The sequence below is a fragment of the Bufo bufo genome, chromosome 6 (genome assembly GCF_905171765.1).
Source record: "Bufo bufo chromosome 6, aBufBuf1.1, whole genome shotgun sequence".
Classification (NCBI taxonomy): Eukaryota; Metazoa; Chordata; class Amphibia; order Anura; family Bufonidae; genus Bufo; species Bufo bufo.
This window is the reverse complement of record NC_053394.1, coordinates 298,183,704-298,204,213: the sequence shown is the minus strand read 5'-3', so window position 1 is coordinate 298,204,213 and position 20,510 is coordinate 298,183,704. Positions and strand designations below refer to the sequence as shown.

The window sequence follows — 20,510 nt, the reverse complement described above, 5'->3', positions numbered from 1 at the left end:
TGGAATCATAAGGGAGGCAATGGTTGAACCAAACAGGAACTTTACTTGTAAATTGTAGTCTTAATAAATTCATCCATTAGCAGCACTTTGTCATAAATACAGATGGTAAAGCTGTAAATTCCCATACCAGGCTCAGTGAGGTGGTATCTATAGGTTCCAGCTCCACTGTATAGAAATGATGATCTTAATTTTACTTGGTTCCTGATGTTGCTTTTGATACTCAGCCTTTCAATAGTAGTCTAGATCCTCTGTAAGTTAGAATTCTGACAGATGGCCTTTCTGTCCTTGATTATGGTGGGCAGCCTGTACCTTAGAAACTCTCCACCTAATGCAAAGGTGACTAAAACCTGATAAACGAAAGTTATCTTCCTTTGCCAATACTCTATAGTTCAGAAATCCAGCAACCCAAGGGTGGTCTCTCTTATGGCAGGCAAACTCTCTGCTCCATTCTTTGAAGAGGTTGCAGTAGGTACAGCAATTATTCCCTAAGTCCCCGGAAGGGTTCCTAGTAGGGAAATTACAGTTACGGATCAATAATTCCTAGGCTGGAACTACATGGGCTGATTTAGCTTCACTCTCTGGGGCAAGGCCCAGAGGACAGAGCCAAACGCTAGCTAATAGGGCCACAAAAGTCTTTTTAAGGACTGGCATAGGTGTGCTATCGATAGGTGTGATATAGAGGGGTGTGTTATACTTATAATATACTTTCTAACATAGAAATGATATTATAGTGTATTTGTATTGTGCAGCAGTTGTGTGCGGTTCTGCTGCGATACTGCAGCTAGATAGAGGGACAAACGCTATTGGAGTAACTAATTGCAACGGGTATGATATACCTGTTGCCCCCAAAAAAACTTCTTGAGGGCTGCGATATACCTTTTTCCACAAAATCCTGATTGAGGGGTGCTATATACCTGTTTCCACCAAATACTGATTTGAGGGGTGCTATATACCAATTTCCGCCAAATACTGATTGAGGGGTGCTATATACCTGTTTCCACCAAATACTGATTGAGGGGTGCCATATACCTTCTTCCACAAAATACTGATTGAGGGGTGCTATTGCTATATACCTTCTTACACCAAATACTGATTGAGGGCTGCGATACACCTGCTTCCACAAAATACTAACTGAGGGGTGCCATATACCTTCTACCACAAAATCCTGATTGAGGGGTGCTATATACCTGTTTCCGCCAAATACTGATTGAGGGGTGCTATATACCAGTTTCTGCCAAATACTGATTGAAGGGTGCTATATACCTTCTTCCACAAAATACTGATTGAGGGGTCCTATTGCCATATACCTTCCTCCATCTAATACTGATTGAGGGCTGTGATACACCTGCTTCCACAAAATACTGATTGAGGGGTGCCATATAGCTGTTTCCACCAAATACTGATTGAGGTGTGCTATATACCTGTTTCCGCCAAATACTGATTGAGGGGTGCTATTGCTATATACCTTCTTCCACCAAATACTGATTGAGGACTGCGATACACCTGCTTCCACAAAATACTAATTGAGGGGTGCCATATACCTTCTGCCACAAAATCCTGATTGAGGGGTGCTATATACCTGTTTCCGCCAAATACTGATTGAGGGGTGCTATATACCAGTTTCTGCCAAATACTGATTGAGGGGTGCTGTATACCTTCTTCCACCAAATAGTGATTGAGGGCTGCGATACACCTGTTTCCGGCAAATACTGATTGAGGGGTGCTATATACCTGTTTCCGCCAAATACTGATTGAGGGGTGCTATATACCAGTTTCCGCCAAATACTGGTTAAGGGGTACTATATACCGTCTTCCACAAAATACTGATTGAGGGTGCTATTGCTATATACCTTCTTCCACCAAATACTGATTGAGGGCTGCTATACACCTGCTTCCAGAAAATACTGATTGAGGGGTGCCATATACCTGTTTCTGCCAAATACTGATTGAGGGGTGCTATATACCTGTTTCCGCCAAATACTGATTGAGGGGTGCTATATACCTCTTTCCCGCCAAATACTGGTTGATGGGTGCCATATACCTTATTCCACAAAATACTGATTGAGGGGTGCTATTGCTATATACCTTCTTCCACCAAATACTGATTGAGGGCTGCGATACACCTGCTTCCACAAAATTCTGATTGAGGGGTGCCATATACCTGTTTCCGCCATATACTGATTGAGGGGTGCTATACACCTGATTCCGCCAAATACTGATTGAGGGGTGCCATATACCTTCTTCCACTAAATACTGATTGAGGGGTGCTATTACTTTATACCTTCTCCCGCCAAATAATGATTGAGCGCAATATTCCTGCTTTCACAAAATACTGATTGAGGGGTGCCATATACCTATTTCCGCCAAATACTGATTGAGGGGTGCTATATACCTGTTTCCGCCAAATACTGATTGAGGGGTGATATATACCTGTTTCCGCCAAATACTGATTAAGGGGTGCCATATACCTGTTTCCGCCAAATACTGATTGGGGGGTGCCATATACCTTCTTCTACTAAATACTGATTGAGGGGTGCTATTGATATATAACTTTTTCTGCCAAATACTGATTGAGGGCTGCGATATGCCTTTTTCCACAAATACTGCTCTTCTCTACGAACTTAGGCAGAGGGTCATTTGGAAAATGACAGGCAGAGGAAGATGCAGACCTTTTTGCAGGGATGGTAGGGCGTAAGTGGGAAGTTGGAGAAGGCGTGCACGATAACTTCAAAGGGCGCGCCAGAGTTGGTTGAGTGGCTCACGACTACCTGTACAAACTCTGCGGCAGGACAGGTTCTGGGGAGCTTGTTTATTGTTTCACAGTGCCAGTGGCTCCTCATGCACGACGCATGAAGACTTCTGCGCCCATTTGATGAGATCACCAAACTGGTAAGTTGCAGCCAGGGCGCCATGAGTGACATCATACCTTACGCCTTCTTTCTGGAGCGTGCATTGCGTCGTGTCATTGATCAGGCCGTCGAGGAGCAGGAGCTGGAAGATGAGGAAGTCGCAATGCTGAAAGAATTCCCAAGGGGGCTACTCCATCTGAGACAAGTCAGCAGGAGTCTGAAGAGGAGTCAGAGGAGGATGGTGGCTGAGGGGAGGAGTAGGAGGAAGAAGAGCAGGCTTTAAACTTTTCGGGGATCCCTGGTGTTGTCCGTGGCTGGGGGGAGGAGACAGAGGACAACATTCTCCTGGGCGATGAGCAGGAGCCAGGGCGCTCCACCGCTTCCAATTTAGTGCAAATTGAGGCCTTCATGCTCCAGTGTTTAAAGAGGGACCCCCGTATAAAAGGCATAAAGGTCAAGGACCTGTACTGGGTGGCAACATACTTAGACCCCCGTACCAGCATCACAGAGGGCTGTCAGAATGCAGCATTTCCAGGCCTTGCTGCGAGAGATGCAGCATTCTGCTGTTGCGGGCACTGGCAGAGCAATTTCCACCAACAGGTGCGGGTACCAATCCTACCACGCCTGCAAAAAGAGGGCGGTTTGAAGATGTGTTGGTTACTTCGGATATGAGATCATTCTTGCAGCCAACCCATCGACAACCGCCCTCTGGACCCAGCCTCAGGGAACGCCTAGACCGACAGGTGTCTGACTACATTGGGTTAACAGCCGATGTGGACCCCCAGAGAAGCGAGGAACCCCTTGACTACTGGGTGTGCAGGCTTGACGTGTGGCCAGAGTTGGCACAATTTGCCATGGAACTCTTGGCTTGCACCTCGTCGATTGTCCTGTCCAAAAGGATGTTTAGCGCAGCAGTGGGGATTGTGACCGATAAGCGCACTCGCCTAGCTCACGACAGTGTGGACTACCTCACATTTTTTTAAATGGATCTCGGAAGAATTCAACACCTGTGATGACCACGTGTATTTGAATTTCCTCATACCAGCCCACACATATCCTCCACCACCCAGAACAAAGAATGGTCCTTGCCTTATGCATATACAGCGGAATAAAAGGCCTATTATGTCAGGTGGATGCCTAATTTTTGTGGTCTGTACTGGCCGACAGTTACATTTTTATCCTGTGACCGCCTAATGTACCTCCAGCCACAGAATCCAAAGTTCTTTGCTGTCAGGTGAAAGCCTATTGCCTAATTTTTAGGGCCTGTACTGGCCGACAGTTACATTTTTATCCTGTGACCGCCTAATGTACCTCCAGCCACAGAATCCAAAGTTCTTTGCTGTCAGGTGAATGCCTATTTCCTAATTTTTGGGGCCTGTACTGGCCGACAGTTAAATTTTTATCCTGTGACCGCCTAATGTACCACCAGCCACAGAATCCAAAGTTCTTTGCTGTCAGGTGAATGCCTATTGCCTAATTTTTGGAGCCTGTACTGGCCTACAGTTAAATTTTTTATCTCTAGCCACATAATCACACCCTTGTCTCACTCCTCTGCCTCTCATTATGGTGGCGTATGAACCGCATTCACCATAAGGACCTTCTAATGTCACAGGGTCATATGACTGTGCCCCCCACCCCGTACTGTGCCTCTCACCCTGCACTGTGCCCCCTTATACCCTGCATTGTGCCCTCTTACCACACCCTGTGCAGTGCCCCTAGTCATTTCCTGTACTGTGTCCTCTTATACCCTTTTATCCGGTCACGGTATGGCGGTGTTATCCGATCACTGTATAGAGGTGTTATCCGGTCAATGTATGGCGGTGATATCCAATAACTGGATGGCAATAACTGTGTCCCTTTCCCTGCCCACGCCATCCTTTTTTAGACCTGGCATGAGCGGGAAAAATATGCAGATAGCGGTGCTAAGGACCTTTGCGCCACAATCTGTGTCAGAAATACGCCTAACATAGATGTATTTCTATATAATAAATGACCACCTAATTGTATTATTATTTGGGGGTAGGGTTAATATCTTTATATTATATAGATTCTAGTGTATTATACTGTGCCCTGTATTTACCAGTAGAAAATAATCCTTGGGAAACACAGTCCTCATCCCTGACCAACAGTACCAGGTAGCGCTCTGTCAGTACATGGCGGCCTCCCCTCTTCGCCACGCTGCTCCGATGTGTACTGGTGCTTATTCTGACACTAGGGCTGGGTTCACATACTATTTTTGCCATCCCTTTAATGCATACCAAAAATGTATGCGTTAACAGATGCCTCAGACTGATTCCATACAGTGGCGTCCGTTCACCATACAGTTCCATGGTAGAAAAAATTTTGACGTTAACATATGCATTTTTTTAATGGACTCTGCAGGATACAAAAACGTGGAGTGCTGCACATTTGTATACATCAATCCGATAGGAAATAAAAAATTTCTAGGCTCCAGCAGGGCACATTTTTGAGACTTTCCCTTTAACCACCTCCAGACCTGTTATGATAACAGCGTCTAATATACCTGCTACCTGGTCCTCTGGTGGTCCCTTTTGTTTGGATCGACCACCAGAGGACACAGGTAGCTCAGTAAAGTAGCACCAAACACCACTACACTACACTACACCCCCCCCTGTCACTTATTAACCCCTTATGAACCACTGATCACCCCTGATCACCCCATATAGACTCCCTGATCACCCCCCTGTCATTGATCACCCCCCTGTCATTGATCACCCCCCTGTAAGGCTCCATTCAGAGGTCCGTATGAATTTTACGGATCCACTGATAGATGGATCGGATCCGCAAAACACATACGGACATCTGAATGGAGCCTTACAGGGGGTGATCAATGACGGAGGTGATCACCCCATATAGACTCCCTGATCACCCCCCTGTCATTGATCACCCCCCTGTCATTGATCACCCCCCTGTAAGGCTCCATTCAGACGTCCGTATGATTTTTACGGATCCACTGATAGATGGATCGGATCCGCAAAACACATACGGACGTCTGAATGGAGCCTTACAGAGGAGTGATCAATGACGGAGGTGATCACCCCATATAGACTCCCTGATCACCCCCCTGTCATTGATCACCCCCCTGTAAGGCTGCATTCAGATGTCCGTATGATTTTTACGGATCCACTGATACATGGATCGGATCCGCAAAACACATACGGACATCTGAATGGAGCCTTACAGGGGGGTGATCACCCCATATAGACTCCCTGATCACCCCCCTGTCATTGATCACCCACCTGTCATTGATCACCCCCCTGTCATTGATCACCCCCCTGTAAGGCTGCATTCAGATGTCCGTATGATTTTTACGGATCCACTGATACATGGATCGGATCCGCAAAACACATACGGACATCTGAATGGAGCCTTACAGGGGGGTGATCACCCCACTGTCATTGATCACCCCCCTGTCATTGATCACCCCCCTGTCATTGATCACCCCCCTGTAAGGCTGCATTCAGATGTCCGTATGATTTTTACGGATCCACTGATACATGGATCGGATCCGCAAAACACATACGGATATCTGAATGGAGCCTTATAGGGGGGTGATCAATGACAGGGGGGTGATCACCCCATATAGACTCCCTGATCACCCCCTGTCATTGATCACCCCCCTGTCATTGATCACCCCCCTGTCATTGATCACCCCCCTGTAAGGCTCCATTCAGACGTCCGTATGATTTTTACGGATCCACTGATAGATGGATCGGATCCGCAAAACACATACGGACGTCTGAATGGAGCCTTACAGAGGAGTGATCAATGACGGAGGTGATCACCCCATATAGACTCCCTGATCACCCCCCTGTCATTGATCACCCCCCTGTAAGGCTGCATTCAGATGTCCGTATGATTTTTACGGATCCACTGATACATGGATCGGATCCGCAAAACACATACGGACATCTGAATGGAGCCTTACAGGGGGGTGATCACCCCATATAGACTCCCTGATCACCCCCCTGTCATTGATCACCCCCCTGTCATTGATCACCCCCCTGTCATTGATCACCCCCCTGTAAGGCTGCATTGAGATGTCCGTATGATTTTTACGGATCCACTGATACATGGATCGGATCCGCAAAACACATACGGACATCTGAATGGAGCCTTACAGGGGGGTGATCACCCCACTGTCATTGATCACCCCCCTGTCATTGATCACCCCCCTGTCATTGATCACCCCCCTGTAAGGCTGCATTCAGATGTCCGTATGATTTTTACGGATCCACTGATACATGGATCGGATCCGCAAAACACATACGGATATCTGAATGGAGCCTTATAGGGGGGTGATCAATGACAGGGGGGTGATCACCCCATATAGACTCCCTGATCACCCCCTGTCATTGATCACCCCCCTGTCATTGATCACCCCACTGTCATTGATCACCCCCCTGTAAGGCTGCATTCAGATGTCCGTATGATTTTTACGGATCCACTGATACATGGATCGGATCCGCAAAACACATACGGACATCTGAATGGAGCCTTATAGGGGGGTGATCAATGACAGGGGGGTGATCACCCCATATAGACTCCCTGATCACCCCCCTGTCATTGATCACCCCCCTGTCATTGATCACCCCCCTGTAATTCTGCATTCAGATGTCCGTATGATTTTTACGGATCCACTGATACATGGATCGGATCCGCAAAACACATACGGACATCTGAATGGAGCCTTATAGGGGGGTGATCAATAACAGGGGGGTGATCACCCCATATAGACTCCCTGATCACCCCCCTGTCATTGATCACCCCCCTGTAAGGCTGCATTCAGATGTCCGTATGATTTTTACGGATCCACTGATACATGGATCGGATCCGCAAAACACATACGGACATCTGAATGGAGCCTTATAGGGGGGTGATCAATGACAGGGGGGTGATCACCCCATATAGACTCCCTGATCACCCCCCTGTCATTGATCACCCCCCTGTCATTGATCACCCCCCTGTAAGGCTCCATTCAGCCATTTTTTGGGCCCAAGTTAGTGGAAATAATTTTTTTTTTCTTACAAAGTCTCATATTCCACTAACTTGTGTAAAAAAATAAAATCTCACATGAACTCACCATACCCCTCACGGAATCCAAATGCGTAAAAAATTTTTGACATTTATATTCCAGACTTCTTCTCACGCTTTAGGGCCCCTAGAATGCCATGGCAGTATAAATACCCCACATGTGACCCCATTTCGGAAAGAAGACACCCCAAGGTATTCCGTGAGGGGCATATTGAGTCCATGAAAGATTGAAATTTTTGTCCCAAGTTAGTGGAAAGGGAGACTTTGTGAGAAAAAAATTAATAAATAAATTTCCGCTAACTTGTGCCAAAAAAAAAAAAATTCTATGAACTCGCCATGCCCCTCATTGGATACCTTGGGGTGTCTTCTTTCCAAAATGGGGTCACATGTGGGGTATTTATACTGCCCTGGCATTCTAGGGGCCCTAAAGCGTGAGAAGAAGTCTGGGATCCAAATGTCTAAAAATGCCCTCATAAAAGGAATGTGGGCCCCTTTGCGCATCTAGGCTGCAAAAAAGTGTCACACATCTGGTATCGCCGTACTCAGGAGAAGTTGGGCAATGTGTTTTGGGGTGTCATTTTACATATACCCATGCTGGGTGAGATAAATATCTTGGTCAAATGCCAACTTTGTATAAAAAAATGGGAAAAGTTGTCTTTTGCTGAGATATTTCTCTCACCCAGCATGAGTATATGTAAAAAGACACCCCAAAACACATTGCCCAACTTCTCCTGAATACGGCGATACCACATGTGTGACACTTTTTTGCAGCCTAGGTGGGCAAAGGGGCCCACATTCCAAAGAGCACCTTTCGGATTTAACAGGTCATTTACCTTCTTACCACACATTAGGGCCCCTAGAATGCCAGGGCAGTATAACTACCCCACAAGTGACCCCATTTTGGAAAGAAGACAACCCAAGGTATTCCGTGAGGGGCATGGCGAGTTCCTAGAATTTTATATTTTTTGTCACAAGTTAGCGGAAAATGATGATTTTATTTTATTTTTTTTTCCTTACAAAGTCTCATATTCCACTAACTAGGGACAAAAAATAAAAACTTCCATGAATTCACTATGCCTATCACGAAATACCTTGGGGTGTCTTCTTTCCAAAATGGGGTCACTTGTGGGGTAGTTATACTGCCCTGGCATTTTAGGGGCCGAATGCGTGAGAAGTGGTTTGAAATCAAAATCTGTAAAAAATGGCCGGTGAAATCCGAAAGGTGCTCTTTGGAATGTGGGCCCCTTTGCCCACCTAGGCTGCAAAAAAGTGTCACACATCTGGTATCCCCGTACTCAGGAGAAGTTGGGCAATGTGTTTTGGGGTGTCATTTTACATATACCCATGCTGGGTGAGAGAAATATCTTGGCAAAAGACAACTTTTCCCATTTTTTTATACAAAGTTGGCATTTGACCGAGATATTTATCTCACCCAGCATGGGTATATGTAAAATGACACCCCAAAACACATTGCCCAACTTCTCCTGAGTACGGGGATACCAGATGTGTGACACTTTTTTGCAGCCTAGGTGGGCAAAGGGGCCCACATTCCAAAGAACACCTTTCGGATTTCACCGGCCATTTTTTATAGATTTTGATTTCAAACTACTTACCACACATTAGGGCCCCTAGAATCCCAGGGCAGTATAACTACCCCACAAGTGACCCCATTTTGGAAAGAAGACACCCCAAGGTATTCGCTGATGGGCATATTGAGTTCATGGAAGTTTTTATTTTTTGTCACAAGCTAGTGGAATATGAGACTTTGTAAGAAAAAAACAACAACAAAAAAAACATCATTTTCCGCTAACTTGTGACAAAAAATAAAAAATTCTAGGAACTCGCCATGCCCCTCACGGAATACCTTGGGGTGTCTTCTTCCCAAAATGGGGTCACTTGTGGGGTAGTTATACTGCCCTGGCATTCTAGGGGCCCAAATGTGTGGTAAGTAGTTTGAAATCAAAATCTGTAAAAAATGGCCGGTGAAATCCGAAAGGTGCTCTTTGGAATGTGGGCCCCTTTGCCCACCTAGGCTGCAAAAAAGTGTCACACATCTGGTATATCCGTACTCAGGAGAAGTTGGGCAATGTGTTTTGGGGTGTCATTTTACATATACCCATGCTGGGTGAGATAAATATCTCGGTCAAATGCCAACTTTGTATAAAAAAATGGGAAAAGTTGTCTTTTGCCAAGATATTTCTCTCACCCAGCATGGGTATATGTAAAATGACACCCCAAAACACATTGCCCAACTTCTCCTGAGTACGGATATACCAGATGTGTGACACTTTTTTGCAGCCTAGGTGGGCAAAGGGGCCCACATTCCAAAGAGCACCTTTCGGATTTCACCGGCCATTTTTTACAGATTTTGATTTCAAACTACTTACCACACATTAGGGCCCCTAGAATGCCAGGGCAGTATAACTACCCCACAAGTGACCCCATTTTGGAAAGAAGACACCCCAAGGTATTCGCTGATGGGCATAGTGAGTTCATAGAAGTTTTTATTTTTTTGTCACAAGTTAGTGGAATATGAGACTTTGTAAGGAAAAAAAAATAAAAAATAAAAATTTCCGCTAACTTGTGACAAAAAATAAAAAGTTCTATGAACTCACTATGCCCATCAGCGAATACCTTAGGGTGTCTACTTTCCGAAATGGGGTCATTTGTGGGGTGTTTGTACTGTCTGGCCATTGTAGAACCTCAGGAAACATGACAGGTGCTCAGAAAGTCAGAGCTGCTTCAAAAAGCAGAAAATTCACATTTTTGTACCATAGTTTGTAAACGCTATAACTTTTACCCAAACCATTTTTTTTTACCCAAACATTTTTTTTTAATCAAAGACATGTAGAACAATAAATTTAGAGAAAAATTTATATATGGATGTCGTTTTTTTTTGCAAAATTTTACAACTGAAAGTGAAAAATGTCATTTTTTTGCAAAAAAATCTTTAAATTTCGATTAATAACAAAAAAAGTAAAAATGTCAGCAGCAATGAAATACCACCAAATGAAAGCTCTATTAGTGAGAAGAAAAGGAGGTAAAATTCATTTGGGTGGTAAGTTGCATGACCGAGCAATAAACGGTGAAAGTAGTGTAGGTCAGAAGTGTAAAAAGTGGCCTGGTCATTAAGGGTGTTTAAGCTAAGGGGGCTGAGGTGGTTAAGACGCATAAAAATGTCCCCTGATTAAAATACATATTTTTGGTGGGAATTTTTGCCAATGATTCCCCTCTGGTATGTCACTGTCCATGTTGTGGGACTATTTGTGCACTTCTAGGAAGTATTTGCCTGCTGCAAATATGACCTGAAGGTTTTTTTTAGGTTCGCCTGCCATTAAAGTGAATGGGGCTCGCAGCGAACGCGCGGTTCGCAAACATTTGATCGCCCGATGTCCGTCTATCACTAAAGATGATAATGGATGGTCTACCTTGGTACCTAGAAGTCCTTTCAGCTATCTAATGCATCTATAATAATAAACTGGGTAGTTTATTGAATAATCTACCCAGCTTCTTATATGAAATTAGGCTGGTTGAGGTGCTATACGCTGCCTATCTATATGTAGTGTGGTCAGTCTACTGTGATATGTGCTACTAGTGCAGGGTGTTAGGGACTAGTAGTTCACTTTGCTCAGGGGCCCACTAGGGGATTCCCTGGTTCACCTGTGGGTCAGTCAGAGCCTGTAGTACAACATCTGTTACACGTGACTCTTCAAAAAGAGAAGCAAAAAAAGCAAACATTTAAAAAATGACCACAATGAACACATTCTAAGTCAGATAAAGGTTCTGTGCTCTTATTAATGGGGTTCACACTCTAAGGTAAAGGGCAGGGCTGTATGGTGACCAATGCAACCATAACACAACAACTACAGGGGAGCTGTTGGGCTGCAGAGCATTTCTGCCTTATATGCCTCAATAAACCAGCTGGTGCTATTCCTGTTCATGTGCTATACAGTGTGTATTTTCTTGCGCATAAGGAATTGGGGGAGAGTAGTCAGAGGGTACATAGATTTTTAAGCATAATAGGGATCATTTACTAAATATGGTGATTTAAATGGGCTACCGGAGTAAGGTAAGGCCGATTTATTTAACAGCACATGCATCTGTGTTGTCCGAAATTTAAAGGGGTTCTCCTTGGGTTATAGGCTGTGACAAACTCCCTCCCTCCCATGCTAAACCCAGAGGTGCTTCCATCAGAAAGGGTTATTTAAAAAAAAAAACATTATTCACAGAAAACATTTTTTGGACAGTTTCTCTTTTTTTACCATTGAAATTTAAATACAAAATATTGTCCTTCTGTAGCAGTCAGTATTGAGAGATAAAAATCCTACATAGATTGGGATCCTACTGTTAGTTCACTGCTGCTGTGAGGGGAATATATCTGCTAGTATAATAGTAGATGTAGAATTTAGGATAAGAGTATGCCAGCTATATTGTTCTTTTCATAGGCCTGGATAAAGATGCCGCAGAAAAGCATTATCAGTGTAATGTGTGATACTCTAACTGGGTCATTCATCACCTTTCCCTCTCTGGCCTGAGTGAATAGTCTGACTGAGAAAGTCAAGCGAGTTTGTTTGCCATGCTAAAAGTTCAAACAAAAGAAGAAAGTTAAAGTGCTGGGACAAGAAGTAGAATACATGGAGCGACTTAAGCTACTTTCACACTAGCATTCGGAGCGGGTCCATCTGATGTTTCATCAGACGGATCCGCTCCTATAATGCAGACGTTTGCATCCGTTCAGAACGGATCCGTCTGCATTATAACTTAGAAAAATTGAAAGTGTGAAAGTAGCCTGAGCGGATCCGTCCAGACTTTACATTGAAAGTCAATGGGGGCGGATCCGTTTGAAGATTGAGCCATATAGTGTCATCTTCAAACGGATCCGTCCCCATTGACTTACATTGTAAGTCTGGACGGATCCGCTTGCCTCCGCACGGCTAGGCGGACACCCGAACGCTGCAAGCAGCGTTCAGGTGTCCACTCGCTGAGCGGAGCGGAGGCTGAACGCTGGCAGGCGGATGCATTCTGAGCAGATCCGCGTCCACTGAGAATGCATTAGGGCCGGACGGATGCGTTCGGTGCCGCTTGTGAGCCCCTTCAATCGGAGCTCACGAGCGGACACCCGAACGCAGGTGTGAAAGTAGCCTAAACAAATTATATACTGAAAACCATCCACCTTTTTTTGTAAAAAAAAAAAATATAATTAGAAAAAATGCAATATATGTCTAGGTATGCATATAGATTGTTAATATGTAATAAAAATGTTCTGATGGTAATGTCCCTTTAAAGTTCCTGGTCCACAATGCAAAATCTGTAAAAATTCTCCAATTACCATGTTTACTATGGTCTTCCTCATGCACAAGGGCCTTGGTGCATCCGCTACCTCTGCTCCTGATATAGGTACAACCCTAGCTGCCTATGTCATCTGCATTTTATCTCCTACGTATGCAATCATATTGATCTAGTGGATTCCTCACGGAGTTCTGTTTGTGACCTTAAGTGTCTGATGCTAGATACTGTAGGGAAAACTTCAAGAGAAAGACACAATTGAGTTGTCACGGTACCTTAGTTGGGTCTTCTGGGTCAGAGGCTCCACCTGAATAAGATCCTGCATCGTTCTTACTTTATTGAGCTGGCCACACCGCTGTATTAAGATAAACACCGAGTTACTGCATACAGAAACATGAACTTCGATTCCTTCATACGTTTTGTTTGTCTTGGGAGGGACCAGTCACAAGCACCAGTTTTATTATTATGCACTGATCCAAGCTTCAGACACTACTCCTGCAGGTTACATATTTAATGGGACTTCTCGTATGGCCGAATAACTTTACACATAAAAAATCACAAGTAATGAGTTATAAATGAAAGAGTTGTAAGTGGAATGATCTTTTAATGTTCAATATCAGTGGTTCTACAGCTGTCGTGTCAAACTGCAACTCCTAGCAAGGCAAAACGGCAGGTTGGGGAAAATTTCTCTAAATGGATGTCTTTGTAGGTTTGTATGGATGCATTCGATTTACGCCATCTCTGACTGTGATTCGTAGATGAACAACAATCCCTAACTACTTCAGCCACTCAGCGACAAGTCAAAGCAGACATATATAGTGCTAACTGTAACTGCTGTGGCACACAGCTTCTCAGCCTGCCTCTCATCTCCCTGCATGGATTATTCTAATAAATGTTCTCTTTTAAATGTAGACTGTATTGAGGAGCAGATTTATCAAAACTATCTAAATGAAAAACTGATTAATACCCATAGCAACCAATTACAGCACAGCTTTTTTTTTTCACCAGAGCAGTTTAAGAAATAAAAGTCGAGCTCTGGTTGATAAGGGCAAGAAACAGTTTTTTTTTTAGACTTGAGTCCACTACTAAATACCCCTCTTCCCCCTCTACTCCTTTGCTACAGGAAGAGGTATATTGACTGGTGGACTCTGGCCTCATGAATCTAGCAGAGATGTGCAACCTGTGGCACATCCACTGTTGTGAAACTACAACTCCCAGCATGCATACTTGCTCTGAGAACTCTCATAGAAATAAATGGAAGATGCTGGGAACTGTAGTTTCACAACAGCTGTAATGCTGCAGGTAGCCCACCCCTGGCTAGAGTGAGTTACATTGCAACAGTAGAAGGGTATTGAGTAGTAGTCACTCCCAACATGGGTGAAAAGAGTGCTGCCTTGTGCCTCCTGAAGTAAGTGGAGGGTCTCTCAGTAAATAGAGGTCAGGGTGTGCATACAGTCAGTACAATAGATATGATGGGGCACAAAAATAAAACATAAAAACTATGGAGCAACACACAGAAGGGGCACACCAACTTTACACTGTTATACAAGCTGTACACTGACTACTTTATATTGTATCAAAGTGTCAGATCTGCACTGTTGTCCCATGAAAAGATATAATAAAATATTTACAAAAATATGAGGTATGTACTCACTTTTGTGAGATACTGTAATTATCCACCCCTCTTCAAACTGTAATAAAAAATGATATGGGCCTCATATGGGTGGTTCTTTGCTCCTGTATTATAGACACAACACCGGAATCTCCTGTGGTTTTCCAGAACTGTGGTTAGAGTGCCATAACTCTGGTTCTGATGAATCGTGGTAGGTCTGGGTGTTGCATCCATAATGTGGAAGCCCCTGTATTACACCCATCTGATAAGCTACTGAATTTTGTTTGAATTATGGTAATTGAAAATGCTCATTTATGATGACAGTCAGTGAGCAAAAATGTATTTTCTGACTGAAAAAAATATTTTTCCATCTGTCACAAATACACTGCCTTTCCCCCAAAAAAGTCGCCACCTGGATTTAACTAAGCAAATAGTTATGAGCCTCCTATTGGATAATTACTGCATGGGCGAGTATCTTTCAGGTGGCAAGAAGTTATTTAACCCCAACTGGTGCAATGAGTTGCTTCTCATTTCTTAAACAACCATGTCGAAAGAAACATCTCGTGTTCGTGGAAAAGATGTTAGTCTGTTTGAGAAGGGTCAAATCATTGGCATGCATCAAGCAGAGAAAACATCTAAGGAGATTGCAGAAACTACAAAAATTGGGTTAAGAACTGTCCAACGCATTATCAAAAACTGGAAGGATAGTGGGGACCCATCGTATTCGAGGAAGAAATACGATCACTTAAACGTTTGGTGAAATCAAATCGAATTAAAACAACAGTAGAACTCAGGGCTATGTTTAATAGTGAAAGTAAGAGCATTTCCACAGGGAAGGGAACTCAAGGGATTGGGACTGTACAGCTGTGTAGCCGTAAGAAAACCACTAATCAGTGAGTCAAACCAGAAAAAAAGGCTTCAATTTGCTAGGGAGCATAAAGATTGGACTCGAGAGCAATGGAAGAAGGTCATGTGGTCTGATGAGTCCAGATTTACCTTGTTCCAGAGTGATGGGCGCATCAGGGTAAGAAGAGAGGCAGATGAAGTGATGCACTCATCATGCCTAGTGCCTACTGTACAAGCCAGTGGGGGCAGTGCTAAGATCTGGGGTTGCTGCAATTGGTCAGAGCTAGGTTCAGCAACAGCATGTGCTCCAAGAATGAGGTTAGATGACTACCTGAACATACTGAACGACCAGGTTATTCCATCAATGGATTTTTTCTTCCCTGATGGCATGGGCATATTCCAAGATGACAATTCCAGGATTCATCGGGCTCAAATTGTGAAAGAGTGGTTCAGGGAGTATGAGACATCATTTTCACACATGGATTGGCCACCACAGAGTCCAGACCTTAACCCCATTGAGAATCTTTGGGATGTGCTGGAGAAGGCTTTGTGCAGCGATCAGACTCTACCATCATCGATGCAAGATCTTGGTGAAAAATTAATGCAACACTGGATGGAAGTAAATCTTATGACATTGCAGAAGCTTATCGAAACAATGCCACAGCGAATGCGTGCCATAATCAAAGCTAAAGGCGGTCCAACGATATATTAGAGTGTGTGACCTTTTTTTTTTGGTGGCGACTTTTTTTTGGGACAGGCAGTGTATATTACATATTCATCTGTAGTGATAATCATTATTGCTATTATAGTAGCCGGTAGTTGGTATTGCTAGAGAAGTGGTCCACATGCTTTACACTATGGACAGGTTAGGGACTGTCTGAAATGTGAACTTTACTGATGTTAAGTATGTGTATTTGCGGTGCAGTTGTTTGGTGTGACTTATTCAGTATTGTGATCTGGACTCTGGTAAATGCCTGATTAGATGCCAAGGGGTGACTAAACGAGCAAACAATCATCTTCTCACTCCTTTCTGGAAAAATAACTCTATATGTTGCTGTCAGAGAGAAAGGATACTCTCTGATTGGAGGAGGGTTAATAACATCCATAAAAGTCCATTTTACCGTTCCCCTGGTGTCATGTACTTTTACACATGCAGGTTAGGATCTAATTCTCTCCTCTTCTCCCTGCAGCCTATCACACGTCTCCACTGCCCCTCCATGTTCTTCTACACTTGCTGGTATCACAGCCAACTGAAGAGGGGGCTGCTTTAACCTGGAATAACCAGTTGGAGATATCAGGTATTGTTTTAAAGTTGATAATCTATGCTTTAAATCAAGATCATGGTGCTAACTGACATATATACAACCAGAGATACAGTTTTTAGAAATCAGGGCAGGAGTGAGAGCGGCAGATTTATAGCTGTATCTTGGGTTGTATTGCTTACATTGTCAGCTTTAAAATAGGAACTGGCTAATATCTCTAGTTGCTATGCGGCCCAAGATATAGCTGACAGTAGCAAGGCTGTATGAGATACATTCTTGGCTACTGAAGGGCCACCCTGCAAGGACATCTGTGATCTACGCTTTGAAAGAAAACGGTTAAAGCAAAGTGGGGCACATTATTATTATAAATGTATCATCCAGGACCTGCCTTAGGTTGGTTGGTGTCCTGTGCAGAACCTTCTGGTGAAGCCCCGCACCTGCTCATACTGTGCCCAATAATAAATAGTACATTCATAGAGTGGCCAAATAACAATATCAGAAAGCTGCATACATAATACTCAATTGCCAAATAAATAAACCCGTAGAATGGTCCTGTAACGGTCGCGTACACACACACACAGGGGGGAGGATAGTGACCACTGCGCTCCACCCTCACCCCTGGCCCTGCCTACTTGCCTCGCAAGTCCTGATGACAGGGGACAACTGGACGGCTGTACCTAGCTTAGAATACGTGCTGGGAGGACAGACAAGACAAATAACAGATAGTGAATGGACCGGGTCAATACCAAGAGAGCAACGCAGTACAAAAGGAGTAAGCAGAGAATAGTCAGGAGAAGCCGGGGTCAAATACCAGGAGAGTAAGGAAGTACAACAGGAGTCCGCAACGAATCGTCAGGTGGAAGCCGGGGTCAGAATACCAGGAGAGCAGCGCAGTACAGGAGGAGCAGGCAGAGGATCGTCAGGGAACACAGGAACAGGTAAGTATGCCAGGTAACAAAATCGCAAATGAACCAAGTTAACAGGCAACCTGTGGCCAGCAGGCTGCCTGTTAAATTCTGACTAGCTGGGGTCATGTGACGTGGCCAGCGCCACATGACCCACGCTAGTGAATACAGCTGAGCACTGAGTGCCCAGCTCGGTGCTCAGACCTCCCCTGGTTGCCAGGGGAACTGAGGACGCCGGCCACGCGGAGGAGACGTGCGCGGCCGGTCCGTCCCGCCCCCTATCACCTAGGAGACGAGGACGCTGTGTGCATCCTCGCTCCTGCACAGAGACGGGACGCCGACGGCGCTGAGGAGAGTAAGCGCCTAGTCGGTGTCCCGTGACAGGTCCTCCATTCAGACATTACAAAAAACAAAATGGCTGCACACCATTATATATACAAACAATAGAGCTAGGAAATGGGGGTCATTCTAGATAAAAGTGGTACAATACCGACTATAAGTGAATATACATGAATAATGGAAGCTCTTAGCGCACATACGTGTCGGGCCCATCTACCAGGCGTCAAGGTGGCTTCCGCAGATGGGTCCCTATCACTAAAGAAACTGCCTCACTCTGGACTTACTTAAGCCTACAATATTCAGGGCAGTGTAGGAACCAGCTACAAACATATTCTGTTGCAAGAAAATTTAGACTAAAACCTTCAGGATCACAGGTGCAAATCCATGAGGCAAACATAATTACAAAAAACTAAATGGCTGCACTAAGAGCTTCCATTATTCATGTATACTTACTTATAGTCGGTATTGTATATATATATTGTATATATAATGGTGTGCAGCCATTTTGTTTTTTGTAATTATGTTTGCCTCATGGATTTGCACCTGTGATCCTGAAGGTTTTAGTCTAAATTTTCTTGCAACATGTTGGGGGTGGCACCCCTTTTAGACTGGACACGCCCATCTACCTGGGACTTCTGAGCAGAATATGTTTGTAGCTGGTTCCTACACTGCCCTGAATATTGTAGGCTTAAGTAAGTCCAGAGTGAGGCAGTTTCTTTAGTGATAGGGACCCATCTGCGGAAGCCACCTTGACGCCTGGTAGATGGGCCCGACACGTACAGTACAGACCAAAAGTTTGGACACACCTTCTCATTCAAAGAGTTTTCTTTATTTTCATGACTATGAAGGCATCAAAACTATGAATTAACACATGTGGAATTATATACATAACAAACAAGTGTGAAACAACTGAAAATATGTCATATTCTAGGTTCTTCAAAGTAGCCACCTTTTGCTTTGATTACTGCTTTGCACACTCTTGGCATTCTCTTGATGAGCTTCAAGAGGTAGTCCCCTGAAATGGTCTTCCAACAGTCTTGAAGGAGTTCCCAGAGATGCTTAGCACTTGTTGGCCCTTTTGCCTTCACTCTGCGGTCCAGCTCACCCCAAACCATCTCGATTGGGTTCAGGTCCGGTGACTGTGGAGGCCAGGTCATCTGGCGCAGCACCCCATCACTCTCCTTCATGGTCAAATAGCCCTTACTTTCAAAGTTTTCCCAATTTTTCGGCTGACTGACTGACCTTCATTTCTTAAAGTAATGATGGCCACTCGTTTTTCTTTACTTAGCTGCTTTTTTCTTGCCATAATACAGTCTATTCAGTAGGACTATCAGCTGTGTATCCACCTGACTTCTCCTCAACGCCACTGATAGTCCCAACCCCATTTATAAGGCAAGAAATCCCACTTATTAAACCTGACAGGGCACACCTGTGAAGTGAAAACCATTTCAGGGGACTACCTCTTGAAGCTCATCAAGAGAATGCCAAGAGTGTGCAAAGCAGTAATCAAAGCAAAAGGTGGCTACTTTGAAGAACCTAGAATATGACATATTTTCAGCTGTTTCACACTTGTTTGTTATGTATATAATTCCACATGTGTTAATTCATAGTTTTGATGCCTTCAGTGTGAATCTACAATTTTCATAGTCATGAAAATAAAGAAAACTCTTTGAATGAGAAGGTGTGTCCAAACTTTTGGTCTGTACTGTATGTGCGCTAAGAGCTTCCATTATTCATGTATACTCACTTATAGTCGGTATTGTACCACTTTTATCTAGAATGACCCCCATTTCCTAGCTCTATTGTTTGTATATATAATGGTGTGCAGCCATTTTGATTTTTGTAATTATGTTTGCCTCATGGATTTGCACCTGTGATCCTGAAGGTTTTAGTCTAAATTTTCTTGCAACATGTTGGGGGTGGCACCCCTTTTAGACTGGACACGCCCATCTACCTGGGACTTCTGAGCAGAATATGTTTGTAGCTGGTTCCTACACTGCCCTGAATATTGTAGGCTTAAGTAAATCCAGAGTGAGGCAGTTTCTTTAGTGATAGGGACCCATCTGCGGAAGCCACCTTGACGCATGGTAGATGGGCCCGACACGTATGTGCGCTAAGAGCTTCTATTATTCATGTATACTCACTTATAGTCAGTATTGTACCACTTTATACTCACTTATAGTCAGTATTGTACCACTTTTATCTAGAATGACCCCCATTTCCTAGCTCTATTGTTTTTATATATAATGGTGTGCAGCCATTTTGTTTTTTTGTAATTATGTTTGCCTCATGGATTTGCACCTGTGATCCTGAAGGTTTTAGTCAAAATTTTCTTGCAGCAAGGTCCTTCATTCAG

The 20,510-nt window shown here is 44.1% G+C and overlaps 1 protein-coding gene across 2 annotated transcripts in view; it reads right to left on the bottom strand.

The window, feature by feature from the left end:
• Positions 1 to 20,510, bottom strand: part of KRT222 (keratin 222) — a 90,748-nt gene that overhangs the window by 68,984 nt on the left and 1,254 nt on the right. The window contains exon 2 of one of the 2 annotated variants that reach the window (XM_040437381.1): positions 13,466 to 13,545. In XM_040437381.1, the coding sequence (XP_040293315.1) occupies positions 13,466 to 13,515 (50 nt within the window). In that variant the 5' untranslated portion in view covers positions 13,516 to 13,545. Of the gene's footprint in view, positions 1 to 2,468; positions 2,481 to 13,465; positions 13,546 to 20,510 lie in introns of those variants that run through there. The other variant, XM_040437382.1, reaches the window with a different exon arrangement.